Source organism: Ailuropoda melanoleuca, chromosome 14, assembly GCF_002007445.2.
Source record: "Ailuropoda melanoleuca isolate Jingjing chromosome 14, ASM200744v2, whole genome shotgun sequence".
Classification (NCBI taxonomy): domain Eukaryota; kingdom Metazoa; phylum Chordata; class Mammalia; order Carnivora; family Ursidae; genus Ailuropoda; species Ailuropoda melanoleuca.
The window spans coordinates 60,827,090-60,851,138 of record NC_048231.1 but is presented as its reverse complement, the minus strand read 5'-3'; the positions used below and the strand labels follow the sequence as shown (position 1 = coordinate 60,851,138).

Below are 24,049 nucleotides of genomic sequence, written 5' to 3'. Positions count from 1 at the left end.
TGCTGCCGTCCGCAGGGCCCCACTAGCACGTGCTGAGGGTGCCCTGGGTCAGTGTTCTCATGAGGGGCTCCCCTAGACACACACCTGGCCTGAACGCTATCACAGACTCACCGAGGGGGAAGACCCGCCTAGAAAGCCAAGTAGCTCTGCTTGTAGAGGGGGAATGTTCTCTTCTGCAGTGCAGAGTTGGAAGAGGCTACACAAGTCTGAAAAGATTTAAGACCTTTTGTAATCGATTGTCCTAAGTTACAAAGTAAAAGCACAGGGTCTTTTATGCTTGCATGAAGTTTATTGACAAAGTACGCTCGGTGGCAGACTCCACCTTGAACGTTGGCTCAAACGGCGTTTCCAGCATCTGTTAGGAATGTAAACAGTGAATTGTTTAATCACAAATCCGAACACACAAAATGAGTGGCAGATGTGAGGTCGACCCTCCCATTACTAAATTCTTATCATGTAGCTGTCTGTCCATTTGCACTGAAATATCCCAGCATTTCATGCTGAAAACAGCCATTCTGACAGTTCCACTGGAAGTCTACAAAGGGGGGCAAATAAGGGCACAAAGACGTAAGATTTGCTAACGGAGTTATCTCCTTAAATACTATCAGTCACTATAGCATCTGAACCTGCCTGTGAAGGAAATCTAGCTTTTGCCTATCAGATGTTTGGCATGAAATTCCCACAAATTGTTTCAAGTAACTGAACTCATGGGGGTGCAGGTTTGACACTTGCTTCGTATCTTCTTGTCTCCCTGCTTCCTCTAGTGACCTCCTCCTGCCTCCTAGGTCTGTCATTCTCCTGGCTTCCTGCTGAGCTGTCAACCCCAGTGTCTGTCCTACGGATCCAGGGGCCCCAGAAGCGTATGGTTCCCCCCTTCACAGCTCTGACGTCCTCTTAGGTTCTGTCCCCAGCCCTTCCCCATCAGTCTCATGTTGGCCTCCTTGCCATGTCTGAGTCCTGCTCTTTCCTGCCTAAGACCTGGTCTGTGGGCTCTCTGCAAGGCTGGTTCCTTCTTGGGACTCAGGAGTCAGCTGACATCGGGCCTGAATGCCCTGATAAAGGAGGGCGTGTGTCAGCATCTTGTTTTCCTCACCGTACTTCACACGGTGTCATGAACTCTCCAGGCCATTCCCCCACTGGGGGGGGAGGCGGGACGAGCATGGGACAGGGCATTAGGTACTGGTGGGATGAAGAACAAAGATGATTTGTGAGTGATTAAGTGACCTGATCCAGTTAATGCCAGTTGCTTTAGTTCCTTCAGGTGTTTCCAGCCTGCCCATTTTACTGTAACAACTCCCTGAGGGAACAAACCTACCAGTGACGGGGCGCTCCATAGCGTCTCTGACCTCCCCCTCTCTCCAGCTGGCCCCAGTGCTCACGCCCGGCCTCTACTGTGACCCACCCCTTCACCTGCCAATTAGACTACAAAATTCCTACCTGATGCCCTTTTTTTGATAAAGCCATCCCTGTCTAACATCTTCCACAGGGCTAGCTGAAGAACCCGGTATTCAAAGGTGATTGGGTGGATTGATTCGTGTTTAGGCCCCAAGTCCTCGGTGTGAGTCGTCCTGGTGCAGTGCACCTACTGTGCCTTTCTTAGTAACCAGGGGTAATGAACTTGGAGATAATAACCACATCACATTTGAGTATACCCCAACTCTTTGCATATCTCAATTCAATTTCTGTAAATACCTCTATCTCCAGGCCAACAAATCAAAGTACTAGTGTGTGAAGTACTAGTGTGAAGTACAGAGTGAAATCACGGTAGGAAAATTTACCTACCAGTTTTAAGTTTCTGCTCTGCGAACATGGGCAGTAGTCACGGTTATTTCTCCAGCAATACCATAACTTCCAAAGGGAGTACGTTTGTCACCAGATCCTGAACCTTTTTTGGCTACATCTTCTACTGGGAATGCAACAGAAAGAAAAACTGGGCTTTGTGGCCTGGGGACATCTTGTCCACTTGGAGGAGGACTACCATTCTGGGGATTTGGGGTATGTTTCTGGAATTTCTGATCTGCAGGAACAGCAATGGGTACTTGGACTGCAGCGTATCTCTTCAAGGCATCTGACTGAGAAACAACAGCATGTCCAGGAAGAGGTTTCCAATCCTGAGCTTCCTGAACATTCGAGCCTACTAAAATAAAAGGTGGGGCACTGGTCTTCTTGCTGTCATCCATCATCACGTAAGTTGGAGAAGTAACTTTCGGTGGCTGCTGCAGAAATTGTGGATCCTTAGGATTAGATAAATAGAGGGTTGCTTGGGGGAAAGGCCCAGGTGCAGGTGGCGGTGATGGGCGACTTTGTTGATTCATATCAGTTAGACAATAAAGGGTCCACATGTTAGAGTATGGTGGTGGTTGTCCTGCTTCGCTTGCTGCTATGGCTATAAAAAAAAAAAAAATTTGCAGGCATTAAAGGTTGGTCTCTGTATCAGGCGCTATGCACAGAAGTGTCTTTGTAAATTTGTTTTACATGTAAACAAACAGCTGTGGTAGTAACATGTGCCATAAAGCATGCTATAGAGAGGGCTAAATCGTGTTCGGTAATGTGAAGGAAGCGAGGCTTTCTACCACTGGAAAGCGAGGACAGGGTTGTGCTAGCAGGTGGCAGAGGCACTCGAGTTGTGGCTGAAGAAGCAATCTCATCCGAAGCCGCCGGTCCCAGGGGTACCAGCTTGAGACGTGGCCACCGCAGCGCCCTCACACAGGACGTGGAGGATCCACACTTGGGGCTTTACCAAAAGAATCAATTGAAGTGTGTATGAAGCCAGTGAAAAAGTGTTAACACATCTGCATAGTGACTTTCTTTACTAAAGAAGGCCGCACTGGCCATCATCTTTTGGTCACATTATCAGTTATCTGTGGCCCTTCACTGGCCCCATAATCTCACGTTAATTGGTCACCACACACAAGACATCACATCATCTAGGACTCAGAACCCCAGAGAGCACCGCCTTTAGGCAAGTCTTGAAATCATAGGTCCTAGGTGGCAGTAAAAGGCTGGTCAGTCCCAGAGGACTTCTTTAAGAAAAACAAAAAAACGTCTAGGAGTGCCATCCATCTACTTAACACCAAGGAATCTATGATGGCAGGTTTGTCTTGCCTAATGAAGACAGTACTGTCTTAGAGAACTAAGTCCCAGAAGATGAGACGGAGGCAAAACTCCTTCCTGAGGGAGGAGTTGCACGTGGCCCAAATTTGAACACTGGGCCTCATATTCCTGGTGCAGCTTTTCTTCTTCCCCAGAAAAGAACGCTATGCACATGATTAAGCTGCTGAGTTTTCAGTAGCTTCAGATACCGTCAATGGATCCTTCTGCAAGCCAGTTAAATACATACAAGCCTAGTCTTCCATTTGAAATCTCCACGTGGTGCTTTAGAAAAAAGGCGAGCACTGGGGAGCCGGGACTTGGGGTGTCACTACCACCTCCACCACAAGGGTCGTGCCCGTCCCACGTGCTAGCTCTCAACACTGCCCCCGGCCGCCTCAGTGGCGCAGATCCCCGTCACACTGCCAGACAGAATTTGATCCCAAAACACCTGCTGTGGTAACACTTGACCATCCCGGCTCTGGGAAGGGTCAATGTGGAGAGGCTTTCTGCAAAGGGTCGGGGGAGGTCGGCTCCATGTAGCCCTCAAGGGGAGGGGACAGGAGGGGGGCAGACCTACGTCCATAGCTGGAGGGAGGGATCAAGCCACGTCTGTGTCACAGGAAAGCCCGGGCGGCATCCCCGCAGCCCGGCCGGCGGTGGGGTTTGCGGAGCTGTTAGGGGGCCCGACCGGAGGAGGCCGGTCCTCTCAGCGGCTCGAGCGGCCGGCTGGGCTGCTACTGCCGCCCATGCGCTGGCCCGGGGGACAGAGGTGCGGCCGGGCCATCCACTCCGCCCAGCTATGCAGCTGCCCCCGGCCCGGCAGGGAGCCAGGGCCCCCGGGCTCCCGCAGCCGCTTGCAGAGCTCTCCCGCTGCAGGGCGAAAGCAGGGGCGACACACCACCATGTCTCTCACGCGCCACGGGCCGCGCCTCCGGAGGGCCTTGTGTGCCCGGAGTTTACACTCACAAGTGAGCGATTTCCAGCCAACACCCCCTGGCTGAAGTGTGCAACGGCGAGTTCAGATCACAGATCGTGTGCCCGACAGGAGGCTCCGTGTGGTACATCCAAAAGTGCGAGGTGACCCATCATTGAGGCCAGGCTGTGGGGATGTCGCTTTAAAATCACTCCTCTCGTAAGAGTAAAATCCCAAGTACAACAAAGCCTTTACGTAGGTTTGCCACCTTAAAAGCTATTGGAAATAGAGCCTTTTGACCAACCTGGAGGGAGCCCACGTCCGTGGTCACCTGAAATAGAGGTCACCTGAAAATATAATTGGTAATTTTGTAAGTCTCTGGTTTTCTTACCTGGCTCCATCAAACCTTGTTCAAGTGCTTCTTCCCAGTCTGGTTCGGGTTCTGGTTCAGTAAGACCTTCTGGAACAGGAGGGGGGGTACCCCCTGCTGCCCTTCCCTGCGCAGCCGAGAACACAGCTGTACCAGCTTCCCCGGAGAGCGCAAGTTTGACCTCCATCTCCTGCGCTGCGGAGTTTCCCCAGGACTCCTCCTGCCCAGGGCTGCCAGGCACTAGGGCAGTGAACTCCATTTCAACGTGCAGAGGTTTTTCAGAGCCCTCTGCATCCGGGAACTGTGCAGGCAGACCTTTCAAAGAGGTGCCAGGGAGCAGAACTGTTGCTTCTGCCTCCAGATGTACTGAGGAATAATTTGCATCCTCCTCCAACTGCTTTACCGAACCTACAGGGTTCTCAGACATGCCCGTGGCCAGTGCTACAGGTATGGGACAAACTGGTGGCTCATTTTCTTTAAGAGACGCAATGCGATCGGTAAAAGGGATAACTATGTGTTGTGGTATTTGCTCGACATAAGTAACTCCTTCAGTCACAGGCTCATTGTTATAGATAGATGAAACGTGAATGAATGAGGTGACCTCAATATCAGCCTGCAAAGGGACCTCGGGAGCTTGATCGTAAGGAGGGTCTTGTTCATCCTGCAAGGGGAAGGAGGAAGCCGTTGCTGGTTCAGCTTCATCGCCTTTAGGTATAGAACCCAAATCTACACGGACAGCTGTTTGGCTTAGAACCTGCAGGGTTGCCCCCTCTGCAGAACACGCAGCAGGAGAGGCCTCCCCGGCATCTTCAGCAGCCTCTGAGCTCAGCACCTCGTCGGAAAACAGAGGCAGACTCGTGGCCACATCCACCATTAACACGTCAGACTGATCAGAATGAATAGATGCAACTTTACCTAACATCTGAGCGGCAAACTGAGCTGGGTCCGCTGGGACATAAGCGAACTCGGGTGACACGGCTGCTGGAGGTGGTGATGAGGGTGGGGTCATAACCTTAGGGGTAGACGGTTTCGAACTGGAACCACGAGCTGCTTCGGGTGTCTCCTCAGGCTCCTGGAGCATCTCCAAGTGAACTGATGGGAACTGAGTGGTTTTGTTCATAAATAGTGGTCCAGCTATATTGTCCTCCTCTGTGTCCGTGGATTTCTCCATCCGTGTAGGTTCTTGGGAAACTACAGATGTTCCTACCTGTTCTTTTATGCATTCTGCTTTCTTCTCTTGTGTCGTTCCTTCTGACCACCTCTCTACTAAAAAAGCCAGATGGGTTAATAAGCGGGTATCCCCCCGCCCCCCAAAATTTTAAAGCAGTAATAGGTTGAACATTTGGATGTCAATACACACACAAGCACAGGCGAGTTCTGCTTAATTTCCCAACATCTGTGATTTAGAATGGATACTGAAACTTCCCTGTCCTTCCCCACTTGGAAGACACCTCAGTTCATCTCAGAAATCAGCGACTCTACGTGGCACGGTGACAAAACGAGTAATCACCTACCACCCTCGCTGGTCAGCGTCAGGGGGAAAGACGGTAACTCTGCCTAGAACTAAGAAAGCTGGAAACCTCCATGGAAAAAGCTCCTGATCTAAACTTCCACGTAAAACACAAGGCGGGGGGGGGGTCACACCTGAGCAGTTAAGTGATCTAATCTCCAGCTGACGGAATAGCTTCTTAATGAAACGAATGCTGTCATGTTAATAAAGGCAGTCTTCAACTTTAGAAAACTGGTATGTACAATTTAACAACGAATGGGAAAACCAGGCCTATAGGATATTTTGACCTTAGGAAACATCATATAGTCTAACCTAAAAATGGTAGCACTTGCTGGTGAGCTATGATAACACAGCAGCCAAAGTCCTACTGACCCAGACAAGAGGGGCAGGGAGAGAACGCTGGGTCCGCTTGGACTCGGCGAATCCTCAGGCATGAGGGCATTCCCGTGGCTTGGCAGGTCCAGACAGCTGATGACCTAGAGGAACTCCTAGGGTGGGGAAACTGCTGTGAACCCTTTTCTGAGGATTTCCTCTTGGGGAAGCATTTCCCACATAGTGAAATCGGCAGAAAAAGCAGAAAGTGGGTGTTTTTCAGCTCTGTTCTTATTCCTCGCACATGGGCTATTCCTTTGGCGGTGACCTCCCTGGGGTCTTACTGTATCGCCAGGCTTCACAAGGCCTCTTCATGCCGGCTGGGCCCAAAGCCACCGCCCCTGACAGCACTCCATTTCTGAAATCCCCACCCAGCTTCTAGTCTCCCACCAGCTCTTCCCTGCTCAGCCTCAAGCCATCCTCCACACACAGGCAGCTCCGGAGTTGGCCAGCAACCCAAAGGAAATGGCTTTGCAGACTTTGGGGGGATCCTCTCTGCAAACACCCCTGACACTTTGTTGCTCAAATCCCAGCCATAGTAGTAGCCCCAAACTCTGCTGCTCCATTTTCTCTTCCCAGACACACTTCCACTCTCGGCTTGGCCTTGCTGTCCTTGTGCAAGAAGTGCATGCTGCTGGGGTGAAGAGGGGGCTCACTTTCTATGAATTCCTTCTCCCAAGGCTCCAGGCACTGGACTGTTTTATAGAATTGCTCCAGCTTTTATGATGGTTGATGATAGGAGGCTAAGTGTGAAAGCAGCCCCTCCATCCTAGTGAGAGTGAAATCTCTCTTCCTCCACTGACTTTCACCTAGCACAGCATCTGGCAATGGGTAGGAATTTCAAATTTCATTAAATGAAACAATGAACTGGACTTTACAGATAGGTAGGATTTGAAAGGTGCATAGCAACTCCTGGAGAGGGAAGTGGCGTAAACCAAAAATGAGGCGATGACAAGCTGTCTGTTTGATGCACAGGGGGAGAGATGACGGCAAAGATAGAGATTCAGATCGCAGAAAGCTATGTTTGTGCGGCCTGGTCTTGGAAAGGGATCAAAATTTACGCACTAGGACAGACTTGTCGGAAAGCATTACTTTACTTTCTCTATTTGCATTAAAATGCTTGTTTCCAAATGGCAAAATTTGCCCAAGAATCTAAGTTAAAAGATACTTAGCCCTTCTAGTTTAAAGTCTCTTTTGGTTAATTATTCAATCTTTTGGGGGTATTTATCAAAGATTCTCCCATATCTAAAGAAGGAAGCTGAATGCTCAAGTGAGCTCTGGCTCTGATCCACATTGCTCTTCTCTGCCGGACCTCGGTGGCCTAGAAAAGCCTCTGCTCCTACTGCCTGGGCGCTGGGTGTCAACCCTGACTTGGCTGTAGTCACTGAAGGATTTCCACTTTGTGGAAAATGTAGCCTGTTATTTCCTGGGAGATCCCCTCCTAATTTGGTCCTCTTTAGCATCGGAGGCCTAGCTGCCAATTTTTACTGAACACCAGTGTGGATATTATGTGCTATAGCTCTCTGCTGGCAGGGTAACTTCACTTTGTCCCAGCGCGATTCCCTGCTTGTCAGCACTCTGGGACAATTGGAACACAACTGGACCAACTAGGAGCCCCGTGCGGGCCCTGAGACAGCAGAAATCTTATCTCAGGCCAGTCTGAGAAAGACGCTCCATGATTTCTAATCTGAGGCTTTTCAAATTTAATTCTGGTATTCAACAATTACTTACTGAATGTCTGATCATGACAATTATAGCGTGGGTGCCGAACGTAGCATGTGTTATGTTAAATGCAATGCCATGCTAACCACGAAGCCGCTCAGAGAGGCATCCAGGAAAGCAAAGCACAAGACTATTGTTCAGGTTTTAGAGAATTCCAATCAGAGGTTCTCCCCACCTTCCTTATACCCACTTTCGGTCTCAGCTAGCACTTCACGTGCACGCCCCACACCCCGGTACAACAGTGCCATGCCAGGAAGGACTTGACTTCCCTTCCCTTTGCAGCAGGAAATGAGCTTCTATCCTATCTCCTCCCCACCATGGCATATATAAAATAAAAACTTGATTCTAGTAGCTTTGGCTCTTAAGTTAAAACTCAGCTCTGGAAATTCCAAGAAAATCTTCTCTCAACAAAAATGGGCTCCTGCAAAACTCCAAAGTGTTTCTTACTATGAACTTGGGAAACTCACTACTGAGTAATGACTTCCTTGCTTGAATTATATTCGCCTTTTCCCCTAAAGCCAAATGAATGAATGCTTGAATGGGTAGAGATGAACGGAGGGAACAGGAACAATGGGAGGCTATCCGAAATCAATGTACACTAGTTTAATATTTTTCAAAAGTATTCCTGTGACACTGAAGAGTTTGGATTTTGTGAGCAATAGGGAGCTATCAATGTTCGTGGAGAGCAGAGAGCTACACTTACCTTTTACAGGTCCAAGATGTTCTTCCCGCACATACTGACTCTTGTGTCCTAGTGTCCCTGACCCCCTTGTTCTCACTTTCCTGGTATGCCAAATCTGCTTCCCCTCTTAATCCTAATCCTGTATTTCTGCCCTAGGCTGCCAATCTGACCCCAGCTCTATACCACTGACTATACTACATTGATTGGTTCCATGATTTATTCGCCTTCTTTAGTATGGACTGTTCCCCAACTGATTAATCTTACCACAGTGGAAAAGCATTCTGAAAGACCTAAGTTCCCCCTCCCAACATCACAACCAGATAATTATTTGAACCTTTTTTAAACTTAATGAAATTCTTACCTTGATACAAATTACCACCCTGCCTAGGCAAATACAAGACTTCAAGAAATAAAAAGGATCATTCTGGCACAATACCCATCCCTGTTCAGGGAATCGGTATAGCGTTACTTGAAAAACTGTCCAGCAAAGGGCAGAGTAGCACCAGAGCTTCACAAAATTTAGTACAGATTGTCCTGAAATTGATACATTTCTCATTTACTTAATAGAAAAGCCACAAGTATGTGTAACCAACTGTGAAAATAATGCATAAAAATAGAATTTGGCATAAGAATTAAACTAAAAATATTATGACTATTTAATACGAATAAATAACTCAGGACAACATTTAATGATATGCATAACTGCTATGGTGCTAAATTGAAATCGCGCCCAATGATCAGCAGCAGTGCGTGGCTGTAATTGCTACCTTATGGCCAAGCCAACAATGTCCAGGATCAGTAAGAAAAGTTAACAGGTTGGGCGCCTGGGTAGCTCAGTTGGTTAAGCATCTGCCTTCGGATTGGGTCATGAACCCAGGGTCCTGGGATCGAGTCCCGCATCGGGCTCCCTGCTCAGAGGGAGCCTGCTTCTCCCTCTCCTCCCCATTTGTACTCTCTGTCACTCTCTCTCTCTCTCTCTCTCAAATAAATCTTAAAAAAAAAAAAAAAAAAAACAGTTAACAGGTTAACTCAGTTGGGCTAGGCCTTCTCGATTCTTCCAAAGAGTTAGCTATTTCCTGCCTTTGTTGGAAGCAGGACAGGGCTGGTCCTAGAAACTAGCCTCAGGGAAGCTGAGGGGGATGGAAGGTGATGGTGTTGAGATTTCATCTGCCACTCTGCACGGGGAAACCACTGCCCCTCCTCGCTGAGTGGCGAACACGTGAGAACGAGCACAATCTGGCTTCCGGTTCTACACGAGAAGGTGACGGAGAGGAAGATGTGGAAGAGCAGGAGATACTATGGGGAAAGGGAGCTGAAATTTCTCTCCACTCCTTCAGTTCAAGAATTTCGAGTTTTTCCAGAGGATCACAGTGTTACTTACTATGGAAAGAGCATGAGTTATGCTGCTAGGAAGATCCCAGTTTCGATCCTAACCCTACCAACCAATATTTAGAAGCTTACAAGTTTTTTAATCATGCCCAACCATCAGATTTCTCTTAAGTAAAATTCTAATGAAGTCATCTACTTATAAAGTTGCCTTAATTGACAAAATATATTTTAAGTACCTAGGACAGAATATCTCATTTTATTGCACTTCACTTTATTTCACTTCACAAATACTGCATTTTTTTTTTTTTAACAAATTGAAGGTTTGTGGCAGCCCTACGTCAAGCAAGGATGACTGGCTGTTCCCCCATCTCTCTCCCTCCTCTGGGACCTCCCTAATTCCTGGAGACACCAACAATATTGAAATTAGGCCAATCGATAACCCTATAATGGCCTCTAAGTGTTCAAGTGAAGGAAGAGCCACATGCCTCACACATTAAATCAAAAGCTAGAAATGACTAAACTTAGTGAGGAAGGCATTTGAAAACTGAGACAGGCTGAAAGCTAGGCCTCTTATGCCAACCAGTTAGACAAGTTGTGAATACAAAGGAAAAGTTCTTAAAGGAAGCTGAAAGTGCTAACCCGGTGAACACACAAATGACAAACAAAACAGCCTTATTGCTGAGATGGGGAAGGTTTGAGCGGTCTGGATAGATCAAACCAGCCACAACATTCCCTTAAGCCAAAGCCTAATCCAGAGCCAGGCCCTGACTCTTCAATTCTGCGAAGGCTGAGAGAGGTGAGGAGGCTGCAGGAGAAAAGTCTGACGCTGGCAGAGGGGGGTTCATGAGGTTTAAGGAAAGAAGCCGCCTTCATGACGTCGAAGTGCGAGGAAGCAGCAGGTGCTGATGGAGAAGCTGCCGCCAGGGACCCGGAAGATCTAAGGTCATTAACAAAGGTGACTACACTGAAGAATAGATTCTCAATGTAGATGAAACATTCCTCTATTAGAAGAGGATATCGAGGGCTTTGCTAGCTAGACAGGAGAAGTCAACGCCCGACTTCAAAGCTTCAGAGGACAGGCTGGCTCTCCTGTTAGGGCTACTGCAGCGGGTGACTTTAAGTTGAAGCCGAAGCTCCTTTGCCATCTGACAATCCTAGGGCCCTGAAGAATGATGCTAAGTCTGCTCTGCCCGTGCTCTGGAAATGGCACAGCAAAGCCTGGATGATGCATGTCTGTTTACACCACAGTTTACTTAGTTTCAGCCCACTGTTGAGACCTGCTGCTCAGAAAAAAAAGATTTCTTTCAAAATATTACTGCTCGTTGACAACACACGTGGTCACCCAAGAGCTCTGATGGAGGTGTCCAATGAGCTGAATGTGGTTTTCATACCTGCTAATATGTCGATACTACAGTCCATGAATCAAAAAGTAATTTCAATTTTCAAGTCTCATTATTTAAGAACTACGTATTGTAAGGCTATCATTGTAAAAGATGATGATTCCTCAGATGGATCTGGGTGAAATCAGGTGAAAACCTTCTGGAAAGGATTCACCACTCTAGATGCCATTAGAAACATTTATGATTCATGGGATGAGGTCAAAATATGAATATTAACAGGCATCTGGAAGGAGCTGATTCCAAAGTAATGGGTGACTTTGAGGGGTTCCAGACGTCAGTGGAACAAGTCCCTGCAGATGTGATGGAAACAGCAAGAGAACTAGAATTAGAAGGGAGCCTGGAGATGGGACTGACTTGCTGCAAACTCGTGATAAAACCTCAATGGATGAGGAGCTGCTTCTTATGGATGAGCAAGGAAAGTCCTTTCTTGAGATGGAATCTACAGTCCTGGTGAAGATGCTGTGAAGATTGTTGAAATGACAGCAAAGGACGTTCAGTATTCTGTAAACTTAATTGATCAAGCAGCAGCACGGTCGAGTTTGACCAACTGTGAAAGAAGTTCTGTGCATAAACGCCGTCAAACAGCATTCATGCTACAGAGAAATCAGTCATGAAAGGAAGCGTCATTAGGTGTGGCAAACTTCACTGCTGTCTTATTTTAAGAAATTGCCACAGACAGCCCAACCTTCAACACCACCACCCTGACCAGTCAGCAGCCACCAACATCAACGCATCTCTCTGGAAGCTCAGATGGTAGTTAACATTTTTTAGCAATAAAGTATTTTTTTTTAATTAAGATATGTACACTGGTTTTTTTTTTTTTTGGACGTGTTATTGCACACTTAGTAGACTACAGTAGAGTATAAACATAACTTTTATATGCACTGGGAAACCAAAAGAGTTCACTTAACTGGCTTTATTACAATATTTGCTTTGGTAATAAAGCAGAGCGTTGGTGGTCTGGACCTGAACCCACAGTATCTCCAAGGTATGCCTACACTCGATAATTCCATTCCTCTTTCCCTTCATTTCCTACCTGTAACATAGTAAGTGGTAGAACTTAAGAGACAACTCTTTGGCCTTAAAAGATCACCTGAGTTTCTAAAATCCCCTCAATTAATGATTCAGTACTATTAATGAAGAAACTCTCCCAAGAAGACTGAAAAATGGGGGCACTTTCTCTGACTCATATGGTAGTGAGATCTGTTTCATCCAATTGCAGGAAACCGAGAGGATCCACGGAAGTGTTTCGCAGCCTAAGCTGCTTTGGAAATGGGCATATGTGGGTCAGATGCCACAGGGGAGGCCTGGACAGAGCCAGGGACCATCCTAAATGTTCTAGGCTCTGGAAAGCGGGGGAAGCGATGAGAGAACATAGAAGAAAAGTTTGCTCCCCTGTCTGGTTCTTTTCCTCCTCCCTCTTCCATCATCTGAGTTTACATGAATTTTTAAAGGCACTGGGGACATGGGTAAACACTACTGGTCCTATAAAGGAGCCTACCAAAAATGGGCTTCATTCCAAGAAATATCCAGGATGAAGTGTTCAAATAAAACACATGATATGTGCAGGGCTGTACTGTGAACATAAAACAAATGTCTTTCATGCTCACATTAACAGCTGGGAGATGAGTGGGGACCAAGGCCCCAGGGATGAGTGAGCCTTTGCCCCACTTTACCAAGTGTTAATACCGGATGCTGCCTTTAGCTTGACCTCGCCCCATGCTGAGGAGACTGAAAGACTAGAATAAGGGTCACTTGACATAGTCCTCAAAAAATGGTCCATGTTTCCATATGGCAAATCATGGAAAACCTGGGAAAGCCACAATCCCTGGGACCAACAGAGTGTGTAGGGTATTATATATGCCACCATCCTATACCTAACACCGGGTCCACGTGAGGGAAGTGTATTTAGAGGACAGAGAAGATGCTACTTGTTCTACCCACATTTTTATTGTAGAGAACCGAACCACCATGCAGCCATATTTGCTTGGCACTCCCACAGGAATAGCAGTTGAGGAATTGGTTTAAAACTGGTTAGAAGACAGGAGGATGTCACTCAGGGGAGAAAATGCTCTACCAAAAGGAAACCTTATGGTGTATATCCCTAGATGTCCCTCTTTAGCCCAGAGTGATGCTTTCCTGGATGTAGATGGCTTCATGCAGTCTCTATGATAGGACCTAAGTTAATGGACACTGTTTGCCAATAAGAAACTGGCTGATACGACAATGAAAGGCAGATAAATGAGCCAAACTGTTATTAGACAGTAACAAAGAACTCTGTATTTTCTGGTCATCTGGGCATGCCTTCGTGTTACCTTCCCATCTCCCCAGTAAACCAGAGCAAGCAATGTTCCTTTCTAGTCTACTACGAGAGAGCGGTCCATGTCTACAGCCATACGGCGAGCTCGCTTTTAGGATTATCTGCACGTTATGTAAATTGTCTTGGTAACTATAGTTACCAGAGGAGAAAAGAATTTATCTCCCTCTTCTTACCTCCATCGGAAGTAAAACTGTCCATTAGTTCAGTCTGTTAAACTAATCCACATTACTTTAGTCCACTCGCTAAGTTGGTGGGTAAGTTCCTCAGTAAACAAATTTGCCTCAAAAGCTACCAGTTAATGTCCTCACACCATAAAGATTCACCAACTTTACCACCATTCTCAAACATAGGAAGCCTGCTCACTCTCGGGCCTCTCAAACATAGCTCCTGGGGTACAAAGCCCTTAATAACCTTGACTTCTTGGGGAAACCAGCCTAATAGGGAAGGGGAGAATGGTCAGTGTTCTAGCACTCGCCTGTATATCCTGTTGGTGGCAAGCAAATCCCAGACCTGCGTCCCAAGGTAAACTGAGAATACCATCAGGACCCTGCAGGGAAGCAGTCAGACTAGAGAGCAAAATATTCCTGAACCACAGAGCTTCACTTTCCCGCTCCTTCAAAGGCTAACTCTTGCTGATTTTGGTCTTGTTTTCTGTTTGGGGGTATGTCTTTCACTGCAGATCCAAATCCTCAATTTTCACATTTTCCTAGGTTCTACTCCTGACTTCTCCCTAGCTTGACTATGTTATGTATTGGCATCACCAAACTGGCAGAGTATAAAAGTGGCTCAAACTCACTGATCCTACCTTTTCTTTCTCTATAGTCATTCCAAAATGCTGGCCAGCCAGTGCAGCAAAAATTATTTCCTTATTTCCCCCACTGACCACGAGTCTCCATTTTCTCTACAAAATTCTGCCAAAAGTTCTTTTTACCATTCTTTTAGATGCGTATGCCTGTCCTTGGGATCACCACCAATTTATCCCCTTTGCTATGATCTTCCCATCATGTAAACTTTGCCTCTTTCTCCGTCTTTTTTTCATTGCTCTTCTGTCAATGCAATTTCATGCTGTCACGTTCACATAGGCGTTTACACATATACACATAAAACACAACTTCTTTTCTAAGCAGAGCGATAGCCCTAGGCCACAGAGATGGGCTGGAGAAGACCACTTTCTAGGGAAAATGTCTCTTCACTATCTAGAGATTCTTGGAACTGAAAAGCTGGTCAGTTGCACCTAATATCCGCCCTCCACCTGGACTGCAGTTAACTTATTACGGGGAGGAAAAAAGAAAAAAGGATGTTTCTTTGTTTAATAAAAAAAATCTTCCAAGAAGAATGTTTATACAACTTTCCCAAGTAGTGTATCTCATTATAATTTGAGTCTTTATTACTACAACATCCAATTTTCTTCAAAGTTCAGTGTACTTCCTTAAAGATGGGGACATTGGAAAGGGTTTGAGTCATAGCTTATCCACTGTTTGAGGTCTCATTGTACCAAGTGGTTTACAGAAGATGAGTTTTTCCTATTTTTGTCTTTTAAAGATTTAAAATCCTCCAAACTGTCTCCAGATTTTTCAAAAATGGATCAGATAATTAAATAATCACACTGATGGTTTATTTTTAACAAACACCAGTGTGATTAAACAGAAAATATTTATGGGCATCATTCTTAAGCTCAAACGTATGGTGACAATGATGCAATAATTTATAACTAGTATTATTGAACTGTTACCACTTGTGGTACTTACCTTTAATCTGATGAAATTGTTTAACAAGATCTTTTATATCCAGAGAAGTATTCCCTGAAGGAATAAATACAGGAAATTAGATACATAAAATGCCCAATTTAAAATGCCTTCCTTTTCAAAGCAACAAATATATAATCTAAAGGAATAACAAACCTTCTCTAAACACAATAAGTTCTTTAAAATAAACTGCTGCGAACTGAGTGATGTTTGGCGGATTGGTTTTGAGAACGGCTCTGCTAACTCCTTCAAGCAGAGTCTTGAGGCCATAAGGTACAACGAGTCTGGGCTTTGAAGAAATCATTTCAGCAGGATGTCTATCTCAACTATAATGAAGAAAAACAAAGTCTTATAGTTCATTTTTTTTATTAAAATGTCCATGAGTCAACTGTAGTTTCTAAGAATAAACCTATCTCCTACTGAAATTATTAGCTTGAGTTTAATCTCTAGGCATTTATTCTAGCAAAAATGGGCTAATTACGCGTACACACACACACACACACTACCAACAGCTTATTATGTGCAGATGAGCAATATGGTATTATTAAAGAAACCCATGGGGAAAGCCCTGCCAAGAACTCTAGGATGATATTAAAAACAAAGAAGGAAAAATCAACAAAACAAAACTTGTTCCTGTGATATTCAGTAAATTTTTGTACAGAATTTCAAGGAAGATTAATTAAGCTGATGTGTGTCTAAACAAGATCCTATCAAACTACATGGGCACTGGTTTTTCTGCACCTTCCTCAAATAGAATTGTAGAATAGGGTTTTTCTACAAGATAATATCTTTTTCATTGTGTTTCTAAATCTGTCCCTGGACACATTGATCAGCTTTCAGTATACAATTTTTAGCTTTAAATTTAATTTTGTTTTAACGTTAATCAGAATAGGAATAAGTTACTTGTGGTATCATACCACCCACCGCCATATGCCCCTCTTTCTTTCCTCTTATTCTCCCTTAACCTCTGCCCTTGTTTTCCCCTCTCCCCCGCCTCCTCCTGCCTTTCTGGATTTTAAGTGGTACCGAGGGTATTGCATAGTCTAACCTGCAATGCTCCAAAGTTGCAGAGGTTGCCATTCTAAACTCTGTGTGTGTGTGTGTGTGTTGTGTGTTGTTTCATTGTAAAAAATGATTTAAGAAGGTTTAGAAATACATGTAAAGAACAAAATTAAGTATTTAAGGAAACGAATTCAGTGGTAAGGGAAAAATTATGGTAGAAAATCTGAAGCCACAGGTAAGGTTAGTACCCCAATACAAGCCATGGGCCCTACACTTTGATAGAGATGGGGTGTCAAATCAGCCCCTCAGCTACAAAACAGACATCACAAAGTAGGAAACATTTGGTTAAATGATTCGTGTTTTATCTCAGGAAACACGAATCATTTAACCAAAATAAAAAAAAAAAAAAACCAAATCAGTTGCTTGGGAGAATCACAGGTAGTCTGAACACTGAGACCCAGGAGAAATTTCTCCTATGGGTCCTCATAAAGGGGAGAATAGTGTGAGATAATGAATCGTGTCAACAACATCCCTGCAGTAAAGAGAGTAATGAGTTTCGTGGGGCTAAGTTGCACAGTTTAGTTATGGCAATTATATAAGGAGCCAACCTCTAATAAAAAGTAATGTGTCATAGCAAAATGCTGAATATTTAAAAGCGCATTTCTTCTTCCCAAAGGTCAGGGAAAAAATGAATCTCTATTGGCCAAAGCAAACCCTTTGAGAATATAATCAAGCGTATTGAATCCTTTAATGAAAAACTACTCTTAGAGTATAAGTCAATGGGACCTTTACTAAATTAAACCATCTTTAAAAAAACTGGTGCAGGTTTGGCAAGCCCACGTGCTAAACGTCAAGGGACATAGGCAGTAATTGTATGTATGATCCATATATATACTTACACTATATTTGTGTGTGTGTGTGTGTGTGTGTATGTATGTATATATTTTTTTCAAGTACACACTCTGCACTCCAGTGAGAGTAGGTGAGTCGTGTTCGGAAAAGGGGCTTACTAAGAGCCATGATGGAGCTACCAAAAACCCTCTTTCTGTAGGCAGTTAGTGGTTGATGCTACCAACCGCAGGGAGAATGGCTGCACAGTGATCCTATTGGTTCTCCGCGCAGGTGGTAGCCGTGTCCCCACCCACACCAGACTCTGGGCGTGTGCAGGGCCTTTCTGTGACCCCGGGACCTGGGATGCTGAGCGTCCTACAACACAGTCCCATGTAAAGAACTGTCCTGAGCAAGCTAAGAAATACTGGGACACCAAGCATGACTGCATCAACCGGTACTCACACACACCTACACTGAAGCTTGCTTAAAAGTGACCACGTAATTCTTCTCACATCTCTCCTTTAAAAAATATCTGTGAAAAACTAGTTTTACGACCCCGACCCCCCTGCCCCGAACCGTGAACTTGCATTTTACCCACTCCCCCAGGGCCAACGCCTGAGCAGGACAACGGTGCTGGAGGCTGAGGACGCACGAATGGGGGGTTCGGAGCCACAGCAAACGTCCAACAGTACACACCACTCATTCCCTCAAGACCTCCACTGAGTCTGTGCTTGGTTTGCCGTTGGATTTGTTTGGTGGCAAGGGCAGCGAAATGGGGGAGAGCGGGCGTCCCGGTTCCGCGCCCACTAGCTCAGGAGGCGCGGGTGGCAGACCCTCCGCCCCGGGTCCGGGACCTCCGCCACGCTGGCCGGTGTGGGCCTGCCCTTCCCCACGGGCCTCCCACTCCAGAGGCCCTCCGCCTTCCCCAGCACTGGAAGAACCGTCCACAAAGCCCACCGCGCGAGGCGCCCCGAGGGCCTAACTGCCTCCGGTGCCGCAGGGTGGGGGGCCTTTTCTCCAGACTCGCCCCACCTTCTCCTTTCCGGCTACGCGCTAAGAGGTTCCTCGTAGCCCCCTTGCCGGCGGCTCCTGTAGGACCCCGCTCTCCCAGCGGGGGCCTTTATACCCCTGCGGACGTCAGGCCGTGCGTCACAAAGCCCCTCCCCGCGCTGAGGGCTCCCGCGGCCACGGAAGGAGGCGGAGCCTCAGCGCCCCCAGCCAATGGGGAGGCGAAGGGGACAAAGGCTGGAAGTCCGCTGGTGGGGCGGGCGCGCCTCGCCTTTTCTGACAGAATACGAAGAGACGTAGGGAAACTGGCATTTTCAAACGGCCAGGAGTCGGTCAAGGCAACAGCCTCTTCACTTTTGGTCGCTCAATATAAAATAAGAGCTGTTGTAGAAGGAAAGAGAAATAGATTTATGGCAGTTGTCGCCGTCACCGCCGCGCCTCTTCACACTACTCCCCCACCCCAACGTGATGATACACTCTTTTCGGTCACCTTTTCGAAGAATAATTTGTCACGGTAACAAACACTAAAGAGAACGAATGATTTCATGCAACACAGTACTTTCCCTTTTGAGAAAATCCCCTGTGGAAAGAGAACTTGGTATTAATCTTGAAATTCCCAGTTTCCGCTAGTTGGGCTCTTGCAGCGCCTCAGGCACACCCCATCCTCCCCAAACCACACTGGCAGCGGCCGCCGCGGTTCGGACCAAAGGAGTGGAAGGCTGACCCCTTCCAATACCCGCCCTCTCACCCATCCAGGCTCGCAGGTTTGCCTGCGATACACCAAAACACGAGGACCAAATTCCAAACAGGCTTCATTGGCATCCATTTTCAAATATTTAAAAAACAAGAACCACTGGAAATCATCAAATAACATCCTTGGGGCATCTATCTGATAAAAACATTTTTTTTTTTTTAACTCAAGCTGTTAAGGCTTCCAGAGCTCTTAAAAATAAGAGGCAACGTTGAGGCCCTAGTCTACATCTATGCTGCACAGAGCACTTTCTATGGATATTAATTCATCCATATAATAATTACCAAATGCCCCTTATGTGGCAGGCTCCGTCTTCTCATGAAGATTTTAAAAGGAGAAATGCTAATTTTAGACTTTGTGATGACAGGTCTGCAGGTGGTACATTTTTTGTCCTTCATCATTACCCCCAGGCCCACTTTCGTAGATTAAAAGTGAAATGAAGTGGTCATGATTTCTAATGGTTTGGTTCATAATACATTTAACCATCAAAGATAGAAACTGACCTACTAAAAACCCCAAGTACAAACCCCATTTATGGTATCTTCAGGAATTAGAGACATTTATGCTCATGTAGCCGAAACTTGACAGGCCATCTTGGACACACAGGTATTAGGTACTGTGCAGAATATCTCAGACTCACGTCAAGCCCTTACTCTTTCCACATTTCTTCAATAATTGTTTTGTCCAAGTCCTTCTGAAATGCAAATTGTTACAGTGAAAACATTTAACCAAGAATTTTCAAACTACCATTTGCTTTGATTTCTAGAACTCCTAATGATTTCATGTGGTTTTACAATCTTCTTGTCCTCCCTTTTAGTCACTAGGGATCTAAAGGCAGAACGCAAATCTACTTTGTTTTCCATTGCTCCCTGCTTCTACCCTTACAGAAGTTCAAGGTTCCTGGTGGGACCTCTGCATAATTCAAATCTCATTTAGTCCATTTTCACCTGACTACATCCTTCTTTAAAACTCAGCTCAGGAATATCCTACTTTAGAAAGCCAATCAGTTAGAAGCATTTCCTCATTGGCCCCGTAATACACTCTGTGAACACAGCCCTTGCTATAGAATTCTGTTTGTGTTGGTCTCGTCTCTCAGCTATACAAAATACTTAAGAAAAGATGATAACCTAGGGCAGCGTTTCACTAATTTAAACCACCTGAATTAGAATAATTTTTAGGAGCTTGTTAAAAATGCCTTCCTAAGCCCTACCTAGTACCTACTGAATCAGATTCTCAAAATAGGGCTGATTTGTAAAACTAGAATTTGTGAACCACTGACGTGTGGTTGGAGAAAGTGTAACCCAGAGCTCGCCCAGGTTACAATACTCCCAGGCAAGTAGGAGCTACAACGCAGCCCCGACTCGTCTTCATAAGAAAGCCAAGTACAATGTGCACTGGGTGATTTACACTTTACTGAAGAAGGGGCATATCTTCTATGGACCAACTTTCCATTCTCCTGACCCCCCACCCCCTGCTGTACTTTTCTCTTTCTGGATTTCCTCTTCTTAGCTTCTAAGTCTCCTCCCTCTACTATGTGTCTTCTTAGGATGAGCTGAGCTTAACCACTTTTTTCTGCAAAATATACCAACAGGATTCTAAAAAACGTAAGAATACCAAACAGTACTTCATGACTATGAATGTGTATCTTCATAGGTGCAGAGCCATATTTGTATACTTGCCACTACAATTTGCTTACGGAAGCAATCGACTAGGAAAGTTATACAGCAAAGAAATGCACACATGTGTGTGTATTTTAGAAATCAGATACACACTGTCCTTTTAGTTGGCAGAAGTCTAAAAATGCAAATTCTATAAATAACTGACTTGTACAATATGCAACAATAAATTCCTACTTCTCTGTGACATCTGAAATACTTCACTTGGTCAAATAGTTAGCTATCGTGTGCTAAAATCAAAAAGACACCTAACCTAATAAAAAAAAATCTTGAATATTTTAACCACAAAGGTACATATATTAGACCATGCCTCCAAAGTGTGTCAACTCATAAGTGTGTTCAGAGTACATAAATATACATTAGAGATTTCTTTCATCATAGGCAAAATCTAATACAAAAATACATTTGACACTCATAAACCAGAAGATCCATTTGAGGGCCTCCAAAATAGGAATGGGGAAGGAGTACGTGATGCCAACAAAGCACACATAGATGCAAACTGTTCTGGTTACACGATTATTTTCTTCATCCGCGAGGGGTAAAGAGCAATTTACACCAAGCTAGGTTTCCAGGCAGATCACAGTTCACAGGTTGGAAAAGTCACAGCACGCAGGCCAGAAAAATGTCATGAATTACTCAACTCAAAAATGTACTCAGATTCCAGTCAGTCTAATGGTACCATATACCTGCACTGTGGTTTTGTTATTTTAGAGAATTTAGAATCATCGTCCACCCCATCTCCATACTCTACCACCCTGTTAACACTCCTACGCCACAGGGGCGATACTGCTTCAAAACTCAGGGGACAGTTTATAATCAAACTTACTCTTTGACTATTCGAGTGGTATGGTAAAGTTGTCTATTCAGATAAGTGACCTGGACACAAACGTATTGGAAATCCTGACAGCTCTCTGGAGAGATACAAATACATTTTTAAAGCAGTTAGTATGGGAACAACTTTTTATTTTAAAGTACAGGGCTTTATGGAATCTTTGAATACTGAATAACAGCTCAAACAATATTTGAACTGAAAATTCAAGTAAGTACGAACTGAAACAAGAACTTCGTGACTCAGAATGCTCCATAATCATAACTGGGAAGTTCGCCTCATGTGCTATAGCCAAAGAGGACAAAATGGCCGGAGCCATAGTTTACAGATTTGTAACGTTCTTCCCTTAAGCCTTGATGAGATTAGGTATCCAATATTTTTAAACACCTATTTTTCTCTTCAGAAAGCGTCTACTTGGCTTCTGGATCTACTCATTCACTGAATGTAAATAGCAATCTTTTCTCTCTGGCTAGTGTCAAAAATCCATGCAGGATTCATACCAGAAAGAAAGTCAAGGTGAATAAACACTGTGGAAGTGAGGAATCATGAATATAGTTTAGTCAAAGTCAGTGAGGAATAATTATTTATTTCAAAGAAATAATCATTCCCTCAAAACCAGATTAAGTAGATTAAAGCTGTCAACGTTCTAGCTGCTGCTTCTATGTTTTCGTTTGAAAAGAAATATTAAAGTATTAACATCACATGAGATCATGCTTCAGCTAAAAGGACATGTAAATAAATGACACCCCAAGATGATACTCTTTAACTCGATATAAATTTTAAAAAGTCTAACCTTAAGCCTGAGCCAAGTTAGTCACACAATTATGGCAGAAATTCTTAAGTGGCTGAGGTATTTAGACTCTTCCAAACCACAGGTATGCAGTCAGTACTAGACAAAGAGGTAAATTAAAGGACAATAAAAATTAGCAATGAATGATTAAAAATTAACTTTGAACTCCTTTTATAGAATAACCTGAGCTAAGGAGAAAATGATTAAACCCTGGCAACAGATAGCCCAGCATATCCTTCACCAGCAAATATTCTGAGGCAAAAAACAAAACAAAAAAACCCATGTTCATTCTAGAATAACCTTTTCAAGTAATTTGTTAAAAGACTTCCAAAAGTTGGTAATTAGACAATTTATCACAAAGAAAAGGAAACTCCTAAAATGTAGGTATTATTTATCTGGCCTATAGACTAGGCTTTCTAAATAAACTAGAAAAATAGTTCAACTTTTGGTTGTAAAACTATCTACTTGCCCCTACTTGGTTGGCTTTCAAAGGAAAAAAAGTGTTCATTACTTTGAAACCTTTTGTAGACAATTTAAAGACAAGCATTTTTTGATGACACAACTTCAGCAGAAGAGCATTTGTGTTTTAATAAGGAAAACAAAATTCTGGGTTATGAACATTTTTTTTAACAAGAATATTCTATCTGTGATCAGGAGATCTGCGTTCTAGTCATTGCTCCACTGCTAACAGGAATAATCAATTGGCATAAGTCAACCAGCCTTTTTGTGCCTGAGTTTCATGGTCTAGACAATGGGGATAATATCTGTGCTATGCTAGTCACAAGTTAGAGGATTAAGTAAAACACTAGAAAGCACTTTTATTCTTTTTCAAAACAATATAAACGCTATATCATAATACTGTTGATAATTTTACAGGTACCTCCTTGCGTTACCCAGTCCGATGTGTGCTTAAGGTAGGCGTTCCTAGAAGATCACAGGTTGAGTATTTACTTTGATTTTATTTTAAAAATAATAAATCACAAAACTAAAATGTTTGAACAAGGTCACTTAACCCTCTCCCCAGGTGGTTAGTTATAATTACTAGGATCATCATCATTACTTCTTAGCTATATGTTTAAAAGAGGAGGTCTTCAATATGTCAGCCTAACTGGGAAAATGTGTCCCTGGCACAGGTGGTTTTCAGAAGAAAAGCCGGTCTTCGGAAGAGCTGTGTCCTCTGCTTTTATGTTAAAGTGCAGAACCTGGTGGGGAGGGACAGAACAGGAACCCCATGTCTGTCACTGAGGAACCAATTCCCTCAGAGAGGCCAGAGCAGCATGGATGCGGACATGCAATCTGTTTTCAAAGTCGTAGCCAGAGAAATCCTCCTGTAAGACCAAAGAAAGAGGTTTATGGACTCTCTTAGCTATGCTTTCTGGAATACTGCAGGATAAACCACATGGCTTTGTGCTTCCCAGAGTAAAATCCCCAACACTTCTATCCACGGCTTCCCATCCACTCGATTTTCTTATTCCCTAAAACCTCAAACTTTGGGTTCATGTTTAACGTCCAGGGGAATTGGTCATTAATGCCATCTTTGGACAATTTTCTTCATGTTATTCCTCAAACGATAGTCTTAAATTGTGCTCAATCTATGTTGCTGTCAGAAATTCTTCGCTCAAGATTGTAGTTATGCAATGGAAGGTCATTTTCCCACTCAAACAAGAAGTGTATAAAGCGGGATGGGCAATTTCATGAGTCTCTTA

The 24,049-nt window shown here is 44.5% G+C and overlaps 2 protein-coding genes across 9 annotated transcripts in view; both read right to left on the bottom strand.

Moving 5' to 3' along the window:
* Nucleotides 1-274: 274 nt before the first annotated feature.
* On the bottom strand, nucleotides 275-21,981 carry CABYR (calcium binding tyrosine phosphorylation regulated). 6 transcript variants are annotated; one of them, XM_011221183.3, is made up of 6 exons: nucleotides 18,322-21,981; nucleotides 15,613-15,782; nucleotides 15,460-15,513; nucleotides 5,292-5,642; nucleotides 1,783-2,386; nucleotides 275-355 (listed from the first exon to the last, which is right to left on the bottom strand). In XM_011221183.3, the coding sequence occupies exons 2-5, from the start codon at nucleotides 15,758-15,760 to the stop codon at nucleotides 1,788-1,790; spliced, it is 1,152 nt and encodes a 383-aa protein (XP_011219485.1). In that variant the 5' UTR covers nucleotides 15,761-15,782; nucleotides 18,322-21,981; the 3' UTR covers nucleotides 275-355; nucleotides 1,783-1,787. The 6 variants fall into 6 exon arrangements, with proteins under 6 accessions (XP_011219485.1, XP_019652072.1, XP_019652076.1 ...); XM_019796513.2 differs by lacking the exon at nucleotides 18,322-21,981 and adding an exon at nucleotides 17,877-18,281; XM_019796517.2 differs by lacking the exon at nucleotides 18,322-21,981 and adding an exon at nucleotides 17,884-18,281.
* Nucleotides 21,982-22,906: 925 nt separating this feature from the next.
* TTC39C (tetratricopeptide repeat domain 39C) overlaps nucleotides 22,907-24,049 on the bottom strand; it is a 102,594-nt gene continuing 101,451 nt past the window's right edge. For all 3 annotated transcript variants that reach the window (XM_011221132.3, XM_019796490.2, XM_019796495.2), the window contains one exon: nucleotides 22,907-23,671. In XM_011221132.3, the coding sequence (XP_011219434.2) occupies nucleotides 23,582-23,671 (90 nt within the window). In that variant the 3' untranslated portion in view covers nucleotides 22,907-23,581. The remainder of the gene's footprint in view (nucleotides 23,672-24,049) is intronic.